Below are 18920 nucleotides of genomic sequence, written 5' to 3' on the forward strand. Positions count from 1 at the left end.
CTCCGATTTTTGGAAAACGTTCTAAAATGGCCCAATATCCTGATATCAACTCTGGACATCATTTTCAATCTAAGATGGTGATTTCCGGTTTCCAAAAATGACCAAATACCACCCAAAATGGGTATTTCTGTAATCGAGATGATGCACATTTGCCAAAAATCGTCGAAATTCGAAATCCAAAATGGTGACTTCCGGTTTTCAGAAATCACCAAACTTTACCCAAAATGGGTATTTCCGTTATCGAGATGAGGTACATAAGCCGAATCGACTCCTGACGCCATTTTTTAATCCGAAGTAGCAACTTCCGGTTTTGGGGAAAAGGCAAAAACTGTTCATTTCGTAGTCGACATGATGTCCGGAGACCAGAGAACAAAACCAGACGCCTTTTTGCAATTCAAGATTACGATATCCGGCAACTGGAAACTACCATACATACATACCACCCAATATGGGTATTGCATAGAAGCTAAAAATCGACTACAGACACCATTTGAAAGTCTGAAATTGCAACGACAGGTTGCTGAAAAATAGCCAAACTTGATCATCCCGGAATCGATGATACCCAGAGATTGGAATTCGAATCCAGACGCCATTTAAAAATCCAAGATGGCGATATCCGGTTTTCGAAATACCGAATACCATACATACGCCAAAACCAAGATGGTGATTTTCGGTTTCATGAAAACAGCCAAAATGATTGGTGAAAGTTATAGACTTGATATTGATACAAGATAATCCATCGTAATTATTGAACTTATCGTTTGTTATCGTTCTCGAATGCAATTATGCAAGCCATGTTACAAACAGCTTTATGTAGTTCTACGTGAAATTTGCGGTTGTGGCTTTTCACATAATACGAAATAAATATCTTATTAAAATAAAAATAAATCGGACTTTTAGTGATACTATTGAATTAACAGATTCTGAAATACAGTGGTGGGCACCACTAATCGAAAATTTAGCGACGCTAATCACTGAGTCGCTAACCGGAAAATTTAGCTCGATAATCGCTAAACGCTAAACGCTAAACCCACATTAGCGGAACTTTCGCCAATCGCTAATCGCTAACTTTTTAATATGTAAGTAGTCATATCGCTATATTTATTGCTCGTGTTTTGTAAGATTTGGACCACTTTGATCTTTTTCGGTTAAACAAACGAAACAATTACTTTTTAAAGCTATTTACATTAAGGGGTTCACGAAACGGTATTCATATTCGATTTTGTAAAAACAAGAATAACAAAAGTTATTTAGCTTGCATTGAAAATAGATACTCTTATGAATGTTTTCATAAAAATTTCAATTATTATCCAAATCGTAAAAGTAGAACCAAAGTTGTCATAATTTCAAGCGCATTGCAATTTACCAAAGTTCTTGGTGTGCCGAAAATTCAATCTAGACCTTGTGCTTGTTCTTCAAAATGCTCCGGTGGCTTGTACGATAACTGGAACTCCATTCTAGGGTAAAAAACTGACAAAAGTAACTTTCGCATTAAAGTATGTTCATCTTTCGAAGCATTTTGCGTACGCCATCAGCAATTGACAGTTTTTCTAAATATTTCTATTGTCGCTTCTCTACAAAATTTAGCGTTTCGAAGGCCAAAATTTTAGCGACGCTAACAGTTTCGCTAACCAACTCAAAAATTAGCGAAATCGCTAACTGAATTTTAGCGTCGCTAATTAGCGAATTAGCGGAATGGTGCCCACCACTGCTGAAATACAGTTAGGTTTTTCTCACGCGGATTTTCGAGTTATCGCTTTTTTAGGTTTATTCACGAGGTACGTATAAGACCCCCCTCCCCCCCTAAAACACCTAATTTTTATTACTGGATTATCTTATAATGACAGAAATAATTGTCTACCATCTAACATTAGCAGGCTGAGGTAGTTATCAAAATGAATGAATAACCTTTTGATTTGAAAAACAAATACACTCCTTAAATTATTTTTAATCGAAATAACCCTTTTTAAATTTGTTCACGTTTGGAACCTGGGTCTTCGTGCACGTTTGAGCTATTCTTAGCCAAAATAATGAGCTTAGTATCAGAACGTTCCGTCAAGCTTTCAAATGCTTTTCGGATGTATTTGCTAGAGTTTTGATAGAAATCGGAACATTGTAGAAACATGATTTAGAAAAACTGTTTTTAGGGAATAGTGATGTGAATATTTGTTCAAAATAATATACATTTGAGAGGTATGCGGGTGTCGTGAACTTAATGGCGCAGCAACGCGGGCCGGATATCAGCTAGTATTTATAATATCATAAAATTTCCTCCATATGTAGAATCATAACATGTTGAGCTCAAAGTGGCGTCAAGTTATATTTTTTATATTTGTCTCAGAAAGAACGACACACAAATGAGAAAAACGTATCTTTAGATGAAAAAACAGCAATAACTTTTATCAGGATTGAGATATTCACAATTTCAGGATTGCAAAATTTTATCTGAAAAAACGCTGAAAGTAGTCCAAAGACAGTTCCAATGCGAAAATGCCCAAATATCGATCGTCAACAGTGTTGTTTTGCAAAAACTTGAAGATTGATATGTCGCACGCAAGGTTTCGGTACAGTTTTCAATCTAGCCTGTGTCCCTGGCAGGGTACTTACCCGACGGTTCCCCTCAATAAATCTGGAACAACTGGAATTTTCGAAGTGTCCCCTACTGTCCCAAAAACTATGATAAATTTGTGATCTTTTGAAAACGGTTGGATCGAATTCGGTCTAGATCTTGCGGAAGGGCAGGTAAAAGAATTTTCATTTTTTCGGCTCTGCAGGGGTTTTACCAACCGGTACCCACTATGATAATGCTCAGCATATTATGCTGGGTAACATTGACTCATTAGAACCCATTCAACATAAACAAATTGAAAAAGTTTTTGGAGTCCTGCTTTTTATGTCCTGTCTTAGTCAGAGTTCATTGTGTTAACTTTAAGTCTAGTATTGTTATGGCTAGTCTGTAAAAACATCAAATTAGGTATAAAAAACCACTTAATGTAATGTTCTTTAAACGAAAAATAAAAGTATTCATTGACATTTACAAAGTTTTCGGAGGAGAGATAGTTTTCAGTTACACTATTAGCATGAACTGCTTAATCAGTATGTTTTTCGCATATAATCAGAACTCAGTACGCAGAGAGCTTTTGAATCATTTTTTACGCAGATTTTTCGTTAATGTAACGTATATCTTAACATGTGGTCAAATTATACTTACCTATGCTTGGCCTAACAATACATACAGGTAATTGTGGATAATTATCTCTTACGAGACATTCACTCAGTCGTTTAGTATATGTATAGGTATTTGGATGTGGCTTAAGTAGATCCGGTGTTATTTGATCCAACGTTTTTTCATCCATCCATTCAGCAAGTCGCATTAAATCATATGGATTATGATGAAAATCATACACTCGTTCATTCAGAACTTCCTTCAGAAACAATTGAGACCACTTTGATAAACAATTTTAAAAACCGAGTTATTGCACTCACCTTGTCACAATAACAGAAAGCTGTAGACATATGTAACATAACCTGCAATTTTTTCATCTGTTTGCATAAATCGAGAACCCGTTTTGTACCGGTTGTATTGAACTCGATAGCGTCTTTCAATTTGGCTTCTAATTTCAGAGTTGCAGCACAATGGAATACAATCTCAGTTTCTTCAACCAGCTTTTCACGATCTTCATGTGATAAGCCAAGACCGTTAGAGCTTAGGTCGCCCTGTACAGCAATAAGTTTTTTGAATACTTCTGGTTTTTCATTTTTGATGCGTATAAATACCTGGAAATAAGAAAAGAAACATAAAACTGACTTCTTCTATCCTCTTGCTCGTTACGCATATTCAATTTAAACAGAGCCAGTATAAAAATGTTCGTTTATTACACAAAAACAGCGCGTTGGATTGGTATCATGCTCTTGGTGATAAAATTTCAACATTGTTATGTGTAGCTATAAAAAAACATTAAAATAGTAGGAGGGTGGTATTCAAGACACGACCGCATGACGTTGACCTACGCTATTCCTCTATTCCATTAAAACAAATAGTAGAGGGAATTGCAACTCCAGTATTTGCTGCAATTTCATCTAACAGTGCATTTCTGAACGCTGAGACGTTAAAACGTTATAAATAATAATTTATACTAGAATTTTGTTCGAATCAAACCTTTTTTTGTAGCTGCACTACCAAGACAATAATTTAATTTAGTGAATTGGGTAAAATTTTCCTATCTAAGCAAAAAGCAAACTCAACGAAACTATCTGAAATTGTAGACCAGAACGATTCAAGCAAAAATTTTGAATTTAAAAATTGTTTGACATTGAATCGATAATGCGCATGCTAGGTTAGCTCCAGCCCAGCATATATCTTCATGTATTTAAAAAAAGTGGAAGAGGTTGTTTATAATATACGACCGCAAGTTACCGTAGAATTACGACAGCCTGTCTTATGTCAATAACTTTTTTGCAAAAGCTTATGAAATACACTTGATTAGGGTTAATCAATTTATTGATGTGAAGCGGTCGAAATTCTGCTGTGATGTCAAACTATAACCGTCTTCTCCAAGACGTTACATCCTTGCTAGTGAAGTGTTGTGAATTTTCTAAAACAGACTCAGCACCGTGAGCAGAACGTGCCGAACTTTTCTGTTTGAAATCGGATTGAATCGCAGTAACAACAAATTGTAATAAACATCACACTGCTGTGCATTATCAGCATCATCAAACCACAGTTGCAGTTTAGTAATAACCATTCATTATGCTCTTCCAAATACATTTAGTAGCCTTGAAAAAGGCCGGTTGCTGCAATTGCAACTTTCATTTAATTATCGCATAAATGCTTCATGGTCAGATAGCTCGCGATATCCGCTCTGACATTAAACAAATTTTTCGAACGTTGTGGAATGGGATAACTGGAAAAATAGGTGTGACTTAATTATTTCCAGTAATACCATTCTACAACGTTCGAAAAATTTTATTTCTTTTGAAGTAGAATACTTCTCTCAGGATGTTCGGCTACATAGGGATGTGAAATGAAAATCTAAAACCGAAAAAAGTGAAAAATATGTCCAATTTCAAATGCTTATGAATCGGTTAGTGTTTGATGGATTTCCTTCGTTCTTGCAGCAATAGATTGGAAAATCTTCTAAGATTCTTCCCAAATAAGGATAATTGTAATTTTATTATTCACACTATTGTACTATTGAAAATAGTCAAGCCTTGTCAAAACGAAAAATCGCCCTATGATTGGTCGCTATATGATTGCTTCCCAAGCACGGTCGACAGAATCATATACCTTGCAATTTAAAACATGCTATTTGGCCTATATAAGTGCCTGTTTCAGCCGAAGCCGCGTAATAGTTCTGGACAGCGACAACAGCAGTCGTTCTCCCTTAGCAGCAGCACTAGCAGTGCAGTGGATACCAGCGATCGTTGCTGGAATCCGCTGCAACTAGTGCGCTATCCATTGCTACGCCACAGCTGTGGCCGCTTTTCGCCATCGCTGATATCCACTGCACTGCTAGTGCTGCTGCTAAGGGAGGACGACTGCTGTTGTCGCTCTCCAGAACTATTATGAGCGGCTTCGGCTGAAACAGGCTTTTATATAGGCCAAATAGCATATTTTAAATTGCAAGGTATATGATTCTGTCGACCGTGCTTGGGAAGCAATCATATAACGGTTGAATTTTTCGTTTTGACAAGGCTTGACTATTTTCAATAGTACAATAGTGTGAATAATAAAATTACAATTATCCTTGTTTGGGAAGAATCTTAGAAGATTTTCCAATCTATTGCTGCAAGAATGAAGGAAATCCATCGAATACTTACCGATTTATTAGCATTTGAAATTGGACATATTTTTCACTTTTTTCGGTTTTAGATTTTCATTTCACATCCCTATGTAGTCGAACTTCCTGAGAGAAGTATTCTACTTCAAAATGTTCCCGTCCCCGTATCGCATGGAAGCAGATCGGCGCGTGTTTGATATCGCCGACGGGAGACATTAGTATGAAGGTGGAAATTCTGCTGTGATGTCAAACTATAACCGTCTTCTTCGAGACGTTACATCCTTGTTAATGAACTGTTATAAAAAATAAAACGGACTCAGCACCGTGAGCAGAACTTGCCGCACTTTTCTGTTTGAAATCGGATTTGTTTCGTATACATCGCCTGTTATGCACAGTATCAACAAATCGTAATAAACATCACACTGCTGTGCATTTTCAGCAGCATCAAACCACAGCTGCAATTTAGTAATAACTAGAGACAGTGGTAATTCGCGGCAAAAAAGTTGAAAACTCGCGGATATACTGAAATAAAGTAATTTTTTCTCTGGCAAGTACAAGAAACAACTTTTTATTTAAATAAATGTACGGTAATTTAACCGCACAATCTATAATTTCTTTGCATTACTAACTAAAAGCACTTGCTGTGTCGAATTATTTTCAGTTATATAGTGGTGTCTGTAGGCATGTATCATTCATGTTATACTGGCTCACGCTACATTCCGTATCTACCGAGCTCCGGAAATCGATGAATATTTAATTGCCAACCGGGAAAATTCAGAAAAACGTCGATTATTTTCAAAAAGATGCTGGCTTGTACGCCTCCCTCTTTCATCTTGCAACTTAGACTTTATGGCTGCACTCTCAGGAATTCTCAGGAATACAGGTCACCAATCGCAAAATTCAATCAGGACTGACAAAATCGCGTTGCGAGAGAGCGGTTGTAGTACTGTTCCATGGTATCGGTTGCGTAGAAAACGACCTTTTATTGCCATCTAGGTGCCCATTAATCTTTAGCTTTGTCCTTGTTGCTGGTTTTCATGAATTTCGTAGGTTGCAAATCGAAATGTTTCATGATTGTCATAGAATGTTGCTGTTTTTCATTACTTCCGCGGCATTTCGTGGGTTTTTGTGAATTTCGCGGTCGAAGCTAGATTTCGCGGAATTCGCAGCTTCCGCGAAATCGCGATTTACCACTGTCCCTAGTAATAACCATTCATTATGCTCTTCCAAATACATATAGTAGCCTTGAAAAAGGCCGGTTGCTGCAATTGCAATTTTCATTTAATTATCGCATAAATGCTTCATGGTCAGATAGCGCGCGATATCCGCTCTGACATAACAATTTTTTTGAATGTTGTGGAATGGAATAACTGGGAAAAGAGGTGTGACTTAATTATTTCCAGTTATACCATTCTACAACGTTCAAAAAATTTTATTTCGTATGTCGTAATACTAATGTACGAAAAATACATCTCATTCATTCTGGCTCAGAGCGATCTCTTGATAAGCTCCGCCTTTATTTTTAGTTCCTACAGATTTTCTTGGATTACACGGATGCACAAAAATGATTTCTTGTGGACATTCTGTCGAGCCGGACCGATAGAGCTCTCATAGAGGCAACGAAATTATAATGTATTGTGTCGTGTTGCGCGGCTTGGAAGAAGAAAATGTTCCCGTCTCCGTGTCGAATGGGAGCAGATTGTTGCGTGTTTGATATTGCCTATGGTAGACATGAGTATGAAAGTGGAAAATCTGCTGTGATGTCAAACTATGAACGTTTTGTTTTAGGACGCAATAGCGTAAGTGCTGCATTTCTGTTATTTGCTACCATCCAGCACGAGAACAAGTATAAATTACAACTATCCTTCTCAGGGCCACAAACACGTTCTTGAGGCAATGTTTAATTTTTTTTGGCTTGCAAATGCTGAAATTTGCGGTTTTCCGTCTGTTACACATGGTGAAAAATCTTAACTACTTCAATCACATAATTACCGTAGAAGAATTTCTAATCGGTTGATGCCAAAACCTCGAAATTTTGAAAACAAATTACTGATATATAAGCGCTCAAAACCTGACCACTTTCCCCTGGTTTTAGTTTAGTTTAGTTTATTTGATACATGACGTAAGACAAGTCTTTTTATGTGTAATTGACGGAATAAGAACGAGTATAAAAATTTTCAGCGTTACAATTATTCTAGGACTATAGTCTAATTTATTAGCTATTAAAATGAATTAGAGCAGCTCTTTTATACATTACTTCCGAAGTTATTTGCTTTAACTCTTTTGGTTGTGCATTCCAATGCACCACACCTCTCACGAATAATGTATTACTGTACAACGAAGTTCGATGAGTTGGAACTATGAAATTCCGCGTGTGAGATCCTTGCAAAGCTGTTAATTTGGCGTAGAGATACGATGGACACTGACGTTGAATTAGCCTCTGAAGGTAGATGCACGCCCTCAACGTGTAGAATTCACGAAGAGACATCCGAGTAAATATTTCTGTAAATGACGGACTGAGGTGAAACGATTTACATTATACACGTAGCGAGCACAATCGTTTAAAGCAACTTCTAGTTTTGACAACAAAGCTGTGTGCATACTTAAATGAATAACATTCCCAAAGATGAAGTGAGGAAGTATAAGCGTTTTAAAAAACTTCAGTTTAATGTTTTGTGGAAGATCGGGCGTAGTAGCTCGCAGTATACGTAGCCCAGCATAAACTTTACCGCACTGGTGGGACACTGTTTTGTCCCAGTGAAGATTACTTTGGAAAAAGATGCCCAAATTGTTCGCATGATCGGTAAACTGGATTTGATTGCCTTCTAAATAGATCTGCAATTCCGCTGAAACTAAACGACGGTTGGTTCCGAATAACATTGCTTTCGTCTTCGTGTGATTCAAACTAAGTGAATTTCGTGGAGCCCACCATGCAACACATTGTAGATCTTCGTTGAGCAGTGCCGCAGCTGCGGTGGGATCATGATGGATAGAATACAGTTGAACATCATCGGCAAACATCTGTATACGACAATCTCTAAGCACACCTGGAAGATCATCTATGTAGAGTGAGAAGAACAGGGGGCCGAGTACAGATCCTTGTGGGACTCCAGAAGTTTGACAGAATATCATTGCAAAAAACAGTCTGCTCTCTACCAGTAAGGTATGAGCGAACAAGGGAAACAGCTGATGAATCGATGAGAATCGCGCTCTAAGTTTCTGGCATAAACGTTGATGAGATATTGTATCGAAAGCTTTGCTAAAATCTAACAGCAACATTACAGCCACACTTTTTCTGTCCACTGCAGCAGAAATATCATCGAACACTCTCAATAATGCTGACTTAACTCCTTGTCCTTGTCGAAAACCTGCTTGATGATCGGAAATAAGGTGTCCAGAAGATAGAAATGCGTTGATTTGCCTTTTTAATATTTTTTCAAACACTTTAGATAGGACACAAAGTAAGCTTAAAATCAATAATCAATAATCAGCTCAACAGCCAAACATTCAGTTTTGAAGTGCGAGGTAGCACTAACTGTTGATGTATATATTGTTTTGCAAGGAATACCTTCACGAACGTAGACAATAATTCCTCCGCCTCTTTTGTACACACGATCATTTCGTATAACACGGTAGCCAGGTATAAGGACTGCTTGATCAGAAATCGAAACACTGAGCCATGTTTCAGTAAAGCAAGCAACAGAAATTTTGGATTTAACGAGTAGGAGTTTAATTTCCTCAAACTTGCAGAAACGTCGGACGCACAGGCTCTGGACGTTAGCATGGCACAGGTTAAATTTATCGTCATTAAGAATCTTGTCCATTACTATTCTTGGTATGGTGTGTTGTGAGAGTGTGGTGTAACCCGTTAGCGACATCAGGTTTTATAAGAGAAGCAATGTATATATATATGAGCTGCTTAACGCTATTTTTAATCCTAGTTATTAACATTTTAAATACAACTTTCAGGTATTGAAATAAATTTTTACACAAACAAACAGTTAAAAAGCATACATTCCATCGATGACAGTTGCTCAACATAAGTAACAGGAATAAAAGGTCCATCAGCCGAAGTCTTCGTGTCTAGTTTCGTCGAAACGGCAGCAAGTTTGTTTTCACGACGTAGTTTCAACGCAGCGCGCTTGATTGTCCTTGCTTTCCCAGTAAGATTTTCGTTGATGTAGATTCGACGCTCAGATGATAAACCAATATGTGATAACCTCAGGTCACGTTTCACCAGGTACAGTGAATAGAACTCGTCTCTTAAACAGGTCGCAATAAATTGTAATAAAGTGAAACATCTATCACCATCGGAGAGCCTGCCGGAGTGTAACCGTTTACAGTGGATATGTGAAACTTTCAGCTCGTCGAATCCAATTGCCTTGACAATACAATGTATGTAATTCTGCAGGTTTTCATTTGGTAGATACGGTATACCATCGGCAATCAGCTCTGATCTTTTCTCGAAACGGCGAATGTCTTCGGTAACATTGTCGATGCGATTATTAGCTGCATTTACAGACTGACGGACAGTTTCATGTTCACTATCACAGGTTCCCCTCAATGAGTTTATGTCATGTTTGATATCGTCAATCGGCTGCTGGAAATCCTCTTTCTTATCGTCCAATTTTGTATAAAGCTCAGCCTTGAATAAGTCAATTTTTGAGTTGGTTTCGTCAAATCGTTTCAACAACATTTCCACCGCGCTATCCAGAGTGTAAATAGCCGCTGCCGGGCTCGCATCTGGTCTTTGGCGTTTAGTTTTGCGCTCATAACACATTGTATATCGGTTTGGCTATACATGCACTAACAGTTCGATACAGTCGATCTCACAGAACAATAGCGTATATCATCAGCAGCAAACAGATTTGTAGGCAGAATATTTGCACCGCGAAAAAGCACGAATCGCATGTAATCGGATCGAGATAACACTTTACGGTTATTAAAAAGGCGTTAACATTATATTTAATGAATGTAGTATCCACGGAACAGATCGTTATATGCTTTTTTAACGTTTGTCATATGTCCCCTTGGTTCTGTGGTTAGCGATGTCGGTCGGCTAGCTCTCCCACACGGTCGTGATTAGGGGTGTGCGAAACTGGCTTTTCTGGTGTCGAAACGAAACGAAACGAAATTAACCCTTAATTTCGATTTCGCCAAATTAGTCGAAACGAAATCAAGGTGGATTTCGAGTTCTCGAGACGAAACGAAATTGGTCTCTAAAATTCGCGAAATTTCGAAAAATAAAATAAATGTTTCTGAAACATAGCATTACAATGATTTGTAACGTTGGAGCGTACGCTAACGAAGTACCCTTCAACAGCTGATCGCAAGGTGCTTACCTGGTCGACGAAGAGTAACGTAGGTATTCAGTTATCGATAAACCGACAATGACGAGAAAATCAAAAATGTTAAAAACTAAAATCTTGATGCATTCATTTATACAGATTATATTGCAGGTAATAGTAGCGCGATAGATACAAATGATATAAAGGTCAAACTCGAAATGTCTTTGTAAATAATAATTTAATGAACTTCTGAACTGATTCTTTTGGTTTGAATGCAACTATGTTTAAAATAGTAATCCTTCTTTCATAGCACTTTCATCATTCAAAATCCAAGTTTTGTCCTAGAGCTCGAACTGGAAAAAATGAGAGATGGTAGGTAGGTTTTCAACCATTCCTGTGAGTTTTGGTGTCCCTAGCAAAGATAACTTTTCCAAAGAGTTGTTCCCTATGCAAACGTAAAAGCGACGAATCCGATAAGCAATTCCTCGGCGGCCTTCTGATGCATTTCTGCATTCTCTAAAAGCAGCAAAATTCACAGGAATGGTTGAAAAGCTGTAAAACCTTTGGAGGGCAACTTTTTTTCGCTTTTGTCGACCAGTGTTATTGAATTTTTTGAAGTAGAATACTTCTCTCAGGAAGTTCGGCTGCATAGGGATGTGAAATGAAAATCTAAAACCGAAAAAAGTGGAAAATATGTCCAATTTCAAATGCTAATAAATCGGTTAGTATTCGATGGATTTCCTTCGTTCTTGCAGCAATAGATTGGAAAATCTTCTAAAATTCTTCCCAAAATAAGATAATTGTAATGTTATTATTCACACTATTGTACTATTGAAAATAGTCAAGCCTTGTCAAAACGAAAATTTCGACCCCTGATTGGTCGTTATATGCTTGCTTCCCAAGCACGGTCGACAGAATCATATACCTTGCAATTGAAAACATGCTATTTGGCCTATATAAGAGCCTGTTTCAGCCGGAGCCGCTCATAACAGTTCTGAACAGCGACGACAGCAGTCCTCCCTTAGCAGCAGCGGGAGCGAGCAGTGGGTACCATCGATAGCGGAAAGCGGCCACAACTGTGGCATGGCTGTGGATAGGCGTAGCAGTTCCAGCGGATCTCACCATCGATAGCAGCAGGGCCAGCAGATGCAGTTACAGTGGATACCAATGGCGGCCACAACTGTGGCATGGCTACGGATAGTGTTGCAGTTGCTCAGCAGTTAGGCCAGCGTATAGCGGCCACAACTGTGGCATGGCTATGCATAGCATAGCATCAGACAGCGACAACGGCAGTCGTCCTTTCACAGCAGCAGCACTAGCCCTGTAGTTGGTCACCACGTCTCAGGAGCAGCGCGGTTTTTCTCAGCGTGTGTCGCCAGACAGCCATTATTCCCCCCGTGTTGGGGCAGCATGAAGATTGCCATCATGAAATCCAATTTTGGAAATCAAAATGCCTTTTTGAAGGCAAATAAACAAGTCATTGAAAGTTAATAATTTTTATCAACGCAAGCAAGCATTCTGTGTTGCATCCTAGCAATTTAAATTTGTCGCACCCGTCTAATTTACTGAGTGTGAAATAGCTTCCACAGTGCATGTTGTCCGTGTATCTTAATTCCCCCAATGTTAGGGCAGCTCAAAGGTTGTAATTAGCAACCGATTTTGAACAGCAAAATGCTTTTTTGAAGGCAAATAAAAAAATAATTGAAGGTTAATAATTTTCTGGCATCAACACAAGCAGACATTCTGTGCGGGATGCAATCAAATTCTGTTGTAGTTGTCTAATTTTCACTTTATTTAGTAAACCCCCCACTGTAGGGGCAGCGTAAAGGCTGCGATCAGCATAACCGACATTGAATAATAAACTGCCCTGTTAGTACGCATTTACAAAAGCAGTTAGTTCGACTATGCAGAACTAATATGAAGTCGATTCAATCAATCAGCGTAGGCAGAATTTCGTCGTCTCCCAGCTGCCAAGTTGCAACATGATGCAACACGCAACAGCGAGCAAACGAAATCGCTTGATGTTACAAACCGCAATAAGATACGGGTTAAAACCGTTGCGTGTGTGAGAGCACCATCGGTGTTTATTCGCTGGATACACTATCTACTGTCTACTGAACGCAATAATCTGCTTACATGCGACATGGGGACGGGAACATTTTCTTCAACCAAGCTGCACAACACGACCCAAAACATGTTATTTTGTTGCTTCAATGAGAGTGCTATCGGTCCGGCTCGACAAGAAATCATTTTTGTGCATCCGTGCTACGAAACTGAGGAAAAACTTTAGAAACTGAAAAAAGAGGTGGAGCTTATCAAATGATCGCTCTGAGCCGGAATGAAGTCACACATATTTTTCAAGTTATGTCGATCCACCACGTAAAAAAAATAATTCATTCCTATTTTCATCCCTATATAAGAGCCTGTTTCAGCCGGAGCCGCTCATAATAGTTCTGAACAGCGACGACAGCAGTCCTCCCTTAGCAGCAGCGGGAGCGAGCAGTGGGTACCATCGATAGCGGAAAGCGGCCACAACTGTGGCATGGCTGTGGATAGGCGTAGCAGTTCCAGCGGATTTCACCATCGATAGCAGCAGGGCCAGCAGATGCAGTTACAGTGGATACCAATGGCGGCCACAACTGTGGCATGGCTACGGATAGTGTTGCAGTTGCTCAGCAGTTAGGCCAGCGTATAGCGGCCACAACTGTGGCATGGCTATGCATAGCGTAGCATCAGACAGCGACAACAGCAGTCGTCCTTCCTTAGCAGCAGCACTAGCCCTGTGGTTGGTCACCACGTCTCAGGAGCAGCGCGGTTTTTCTCAGCGTGTGTCGCCAGACAGCCATTATTCCCCCCGTGTTGGGGCAGCATGAAGATTGCCATCAGGAAATTTTGGAAATCAAAATGCCTTTTTGAAGGCAAATAAACAAGTCATTGAAAGTTAATAATTTTTGTCAACGCAAGCAAGCATTCTGTGTTGGATCCAAGCACCTTAAATCTGTCGCACCCGTCTAATTTACTGAATGTGAAATAGCTTCCACAGTGCATGTTGTCCGTGTATCTTAATTCCCCCAATGTTAGGGCAGCTCAAAGGTTGTAATTAGCAACCGATTTTGAACCGCAAAATGCTTTTTTGAAGGCAAATAAAAAATAATTGAAGGGTAATAATTTTCTGGCATCAACACAAGCAGACATTCTGTGCGGGATGCAATCAAATTCTGTTGTAGTTGTCCAATTTTGAAGTAGAATACTTCTCTCAGGAAGTTGGCTACATAGGGATGTAAAATGAAAATCTAAAACCGAAAAAAGTGAAAAATATGTCCAATTTCAAATGCTAATAAATCGGTTAGTATTCGATGGATTTCCTTCGTTCTGGCAACAATAGATTGGAAAATCTTCTAAGATTCTTCCCAAATGCAGATAATTGTAATGTTATTATTCAAACTATTGTACTATTGAAAATAGTCAAGCCTTGTCAAAACAAAAAATTCGGCCTCTGATTGGTCGTTATATGATTGCTTCCCAAGCACGGTCGACATAATCATAGACCTTGCCATTTCAAATGTGCAATTTGGCCTATATAAGAGCCTGTTTCACTCGAAGCCGCTCATTATAATTCTAGACTGCAACAGGAGCAGTCATCCCTTAGCAGCAGCAGTGGATACAGCAGCAGTAGCAATGCAGCTTTTTAACTGAGCAGTTCCACAAAAAATGTCTCAGTTTCAATATTTTTTGTCATTTTAGATTTGGCCTAAACTTTGCATAAACGTTTCTATAGGCTGAGAAGCTAGTTAAAATGCTATTTTGGGAGGGTTATTGTGATTATAAATATTTTCAGAGCCAAAAGTTTTTTGATCAGTGTGACGTCTCTGGAAAAGTTTTAGACAGTAATTTTATCTTTCCGATAAAAAAAAACTTTGAAAAATTGATTTTTTTAATGTAAAAAAAACATTAAAATTAACATAAAAAAGCTTATTTTTCAAAAATCTTTTTTTGTGTAAAAATTACAAAAAAAATACCGAAGCGATGAAGAAATCAAAGAAAAATTAAATTTAAAAAAAAATTTACAACATGTTTATTTTTGGAAGGACAATATTATTATCTATAACTTTGCCAAAGGCACTATGCCAATCAAACCAACTGTTTCGATTATAAAAATATTTTAATTACCCACAGAGTGACCAATTGGAGATTAAAATTATTTTTTCAGCTAAATCGGTTTGTTTGACTGGCATAACTAGTGTCTCTGGTAAGGTTGTAGAAAATAATTTTGTCCTAAAAAAATATGCCCTGTGAGTTTCTGCGACACCCAAAATAATAAAATGCATTCGGGACCATTCCTAAACTACGTGGTCATATTTTGATCCCTTTCATACCCCCCTTCTCCTCCGTGGTCTTTCGTGGTCTTTTGTTTTGTGATCTTATTTTGCAAATATATGTACAATAAAGTATGAAAAATTTATGAAAAAAATGAAGGTTCAAGAAAACTGATTATTAGATATTGCGCAAATTGTAAATAGAATTTTCAGTAATATCATTTTCTCAAAACCAAAATAACAAACAGATAATGGTTGTTTAATTATTGATAATATTTCATTGTCTTTAACAAATATAATAATTTCCTTACCTGAAAGTAATTTAAAATACGCTTTTCTGTTGAGTATATTCAAAATGATTTTTAATTTGTTGTTGAGTATCAAAATAAATAAAATTTGTTAAAGCAGATTGATCATCTACGATAAATTTTTCGCTTATAGTTATGGTAAATTGTATACTCATCTAGAAATCATCTAGAAAAATATTTAGTTGATAATAAGTGAAACCTTTTAATTTAATTTTAATTTAATTTATTTCCGATATATTTTTTACACTTGAATCGCTAGAACAAGTTTGCACTTCCAGTGAGCATCTGCTCTTTTAAGGAAGTGTGATACGATGTTGTTAACTATAAGTTGAAGCTGGTGATGATACTTGTCGACAATTGTGGGGTGGTGCTGGTGGTTCGCGCGTTGATGGCGTTGCTCTGGTTACGGCGTACGGCAGAGGCATTGGTGAGTAGTGTTTTGTGGTATTCGGGTGTAATCCAGAATTGGGCTAGATACTGTGGTATTTTCGTTTTCATGATAGCTCGCAAACGACGCTTGAAGATATATGTTGTGGGGGCATTTTTACATGATGGGGGGAGGTCGTTAAACAGTTTGCTACCAATGTACGACATTTTTTGCGACCGTATTCCGTGTTGAATCGTGGCAAATACAGGTGACCAGTTTGTCTGCTTGAGCGGTTTTCGTGCATTCTTCTTGTGACAAGGACGGTTGAAGTGATGTTATTTCGCAAGTGGATCAACATTTGATACTCCTGGGGTACACGGATTGGTAGGGTTGAGTCCCTGGGATCTTCGTATAGTAGATGAGTGGGATACAGATGAGGTTTCCGGAACACGGCTTTCAAGCTTCTGTTTTGTATCACCTGTAGCTCTCTCAAAGAAGATTTGCAAGCCAGTCCCCACGTTGCAACTAGGTACTGGAGCCGAGAATGGATTAGTGAGAAGTATAGTGTTTTCATAGTCGCCAAAGGCAAAAATGATGAAACCTTCCTTAATATACCACAGAGTGATGTTAGCTTTCGCTTGAGAGACTCAAGATGGGCCTTCCAGTTCATTCTATTGTCTAGCGTTAGGCCGAGAAATGGGTATTCAAATACTTCTTCGATGACACGATTGGCGATTTCAATTGGCTCGCGAGCCGGGAGTTCTCTGCGGAACGAGTGAATGAGCATATACATGGTTTTCGATAGATTCATTGTCATCAAATTAGTTTGAAGCTGGATAGCAGTGCATTCTGTTTCTTGATAGAAGACTGACGTGTCGTCAGCAGAGAGACGTAACTTTCCATGCAGCTCTAACTTGGCCAGGTCATTAATAAACAGCAGAAAACAGAATTGGCCTAAGTTACTACCTTGGGGCACACCAGTCGACACGGCCCCATAGTGATCAACGGGTAATCATCTTTTAGGCACCTGACGATAGCATTACTTAAACCTGGGACGTAGGGGAGTGATGCGATAAAAAGCCCGAGAAAAAGAAATTGAATCCACCAACGCATCGTGCTTTGTGATGTGGTAAAAGTTTGTAGGTAATCTCTAAACTGCCGCTCATAGCAAGTCCGTCCCATTTGCGTTTTGGTGCTGACGAGAAAACAGCAATTGAAAATCGTAACGCTTTAGGTGAAATTTTGCACTCAAATGCTTTTTCAATCAATACCATCAACAGAATTTAGTACTGCAATGACAATCTAACACTTTTGCATCATAAAACTTGCATGAACACCGAAATTTGATTAAAATTTGTTGAAAATCATAAGCTGGGACTCACATGCGATTACTTTTACGGTACGTAGCCAGAATGATAGCAAGTCAGTCCCATAGCCAGCTACGACCGGTGATGAAAAACAAACTACTGCAAATCGATGGCGGTGCTATACCGTACGTTTGGAATGAATCTATCGCTGGTCAATTCATAAATGACCTTCTTTCGTGCTTTATTAAACAAGTTTTTTGTGAGAAGCATAACACAATATACCTACCAACTGCGCCGCTCAAAATAAAATTAGATTTTGTTTTTACATACTGATAAATTCAAAGTCAGTTTAGGTGTAGGAACTTGTTCTAAATTTTCCTGAGAGCGGACACACGTTCGTGACGGCGGACAGCTTTCACGTAGCAGTGGAAACAAATATGAAAGAATACCTATAGCTTAGGAAAATGTTTGCTCCGTTAAAAAACAGCTAAGTAGCGTACCGAAGTATTTAATATGACTGACAAATTCTTCAAAACGAAATTCACGACAATAATTGAACAATTCTTAAGCACGTCGTTACATAAAATACGGATAAAATACGAAAAGTAGTATTTACTCAAGAATGCTTCAACTAACAATACAGTGACACACCTAAAGCGTTCACTGTCAACAAACAACAGCTGAAAGAAGCTACTGGTGGAAACTTTGTCTTGAAGAAAACATTGTACTATCAGCTAGAGCCACACGATGTAGAACGCGTAAAATTTAATCAAACCTCCTATCGAATATCACTTGGTACATCCAATTCTAAACCTGAAGACCATTAGTTTTGGTAAATATCACATTTTTCATAATCATTATTGGCTGTGGGGTTAAATTGCGAAGATTTTTTCAATGGGACCGACTAGCGATCACTTTTGCTATGGGACAAACCAACTTGCTATTTTTTTCATAGTTCCTCAGAACAAAGTATTCAAAAATATTTGTTTTATCGAAAGTAGATATAAAAAGGAATTGATTCCATAAATAAACTCAAAATTGATAAAAATGCAATTGGGACGGACTTGCCATGAGCGGCAGTAAAGCTCAAACTAACTCTAACGTTTCAATATAGGTACTTTGAAAGAGATCCTATAGACAGCTATGACAACCTATCGTAAAGCTTTGTACGAAAAACGGTACAACTATATGTAAGTTTTTTGAAAAAAACAATGTCAGAGTTTTTGAAGAAAAAAAATGTACTATTTTTATAAAATGTTTTTAATAAACTTGTAGATCCCCTTAGGAAGGCCAAGTTCAAAGGCCGAAACGTCGGACATAAAACCTAGTAGCGTTTTGATACACCCCTAAGACTGAAAAAGCCGTATTTCCCTTGAAATAAATTACAAAGTTTTTGAATGTCGAACAAAATATAAACATCTTTCTTTCTTCCTTCAGTTCACGAACATCCAGGTCTTATATATTGTTTTTAAGACCAAAACGTTGATTTTTTTACCGGTCGTTGAGTATTGAAATATACTTTCAGGAAAAATAACATAAATCCCGACGCATTGC

The 18920-nt window shown here is 38.1% G+C and overlaps 1 protein-coding gene across 10 annotated transcripts in view; it reads right to left on the bottom strand.

Annotated features, from left to right (window-relative positions):
* LOC129732250 (putative fatty acyl-CoA reductase CG5065) overlaps positions 1-18920 on the bottom strand; it is a 448523-nt gene that overhangs the window by 28998 nt on the left and 400605 nt on the right. For 7 of the 10 annotated variants that reach the window (XM_055692945.1, XM_055692943.1, XM_055692944.1 and 4 more), the window contains one exon: positions 3637-3777. Coding sequence is in view for 3 of the 10 variants with exons in the window: in XM_055692953.1 (XP_055548928.1) it covers positions 3212-3425; positions 3487-3777 (505 nt within the window). In the remaining 7 variants the exon portion in view is untranslated. Of the gene's footprint in view, positions 1-3211; positions 3426-3486; positions 3778-18920 lie in introns of those variants that run through there. The other 3 variants (XM_055692953.1, XM_055692955.1, XM_055692954.1) reach the window with 1 other exon arrangement.

Source organism: Wyeomyia smithii, chromosome 3 (genome assembly GCF_029784165.1).
Source record: "Wyeomyia smithii strain HCP4-BCI-WySm-NY-G18 chromosome 3, ASM2978416v1, whole genome shotgun sequence".
Taxonomy (NCBI): domain Eukaryota; kingdom Metazoa; phylum Arthropoda; class Insecta; order Diptera; family Culicidae; genus Wyeomyia; species Wyeomyia smithii.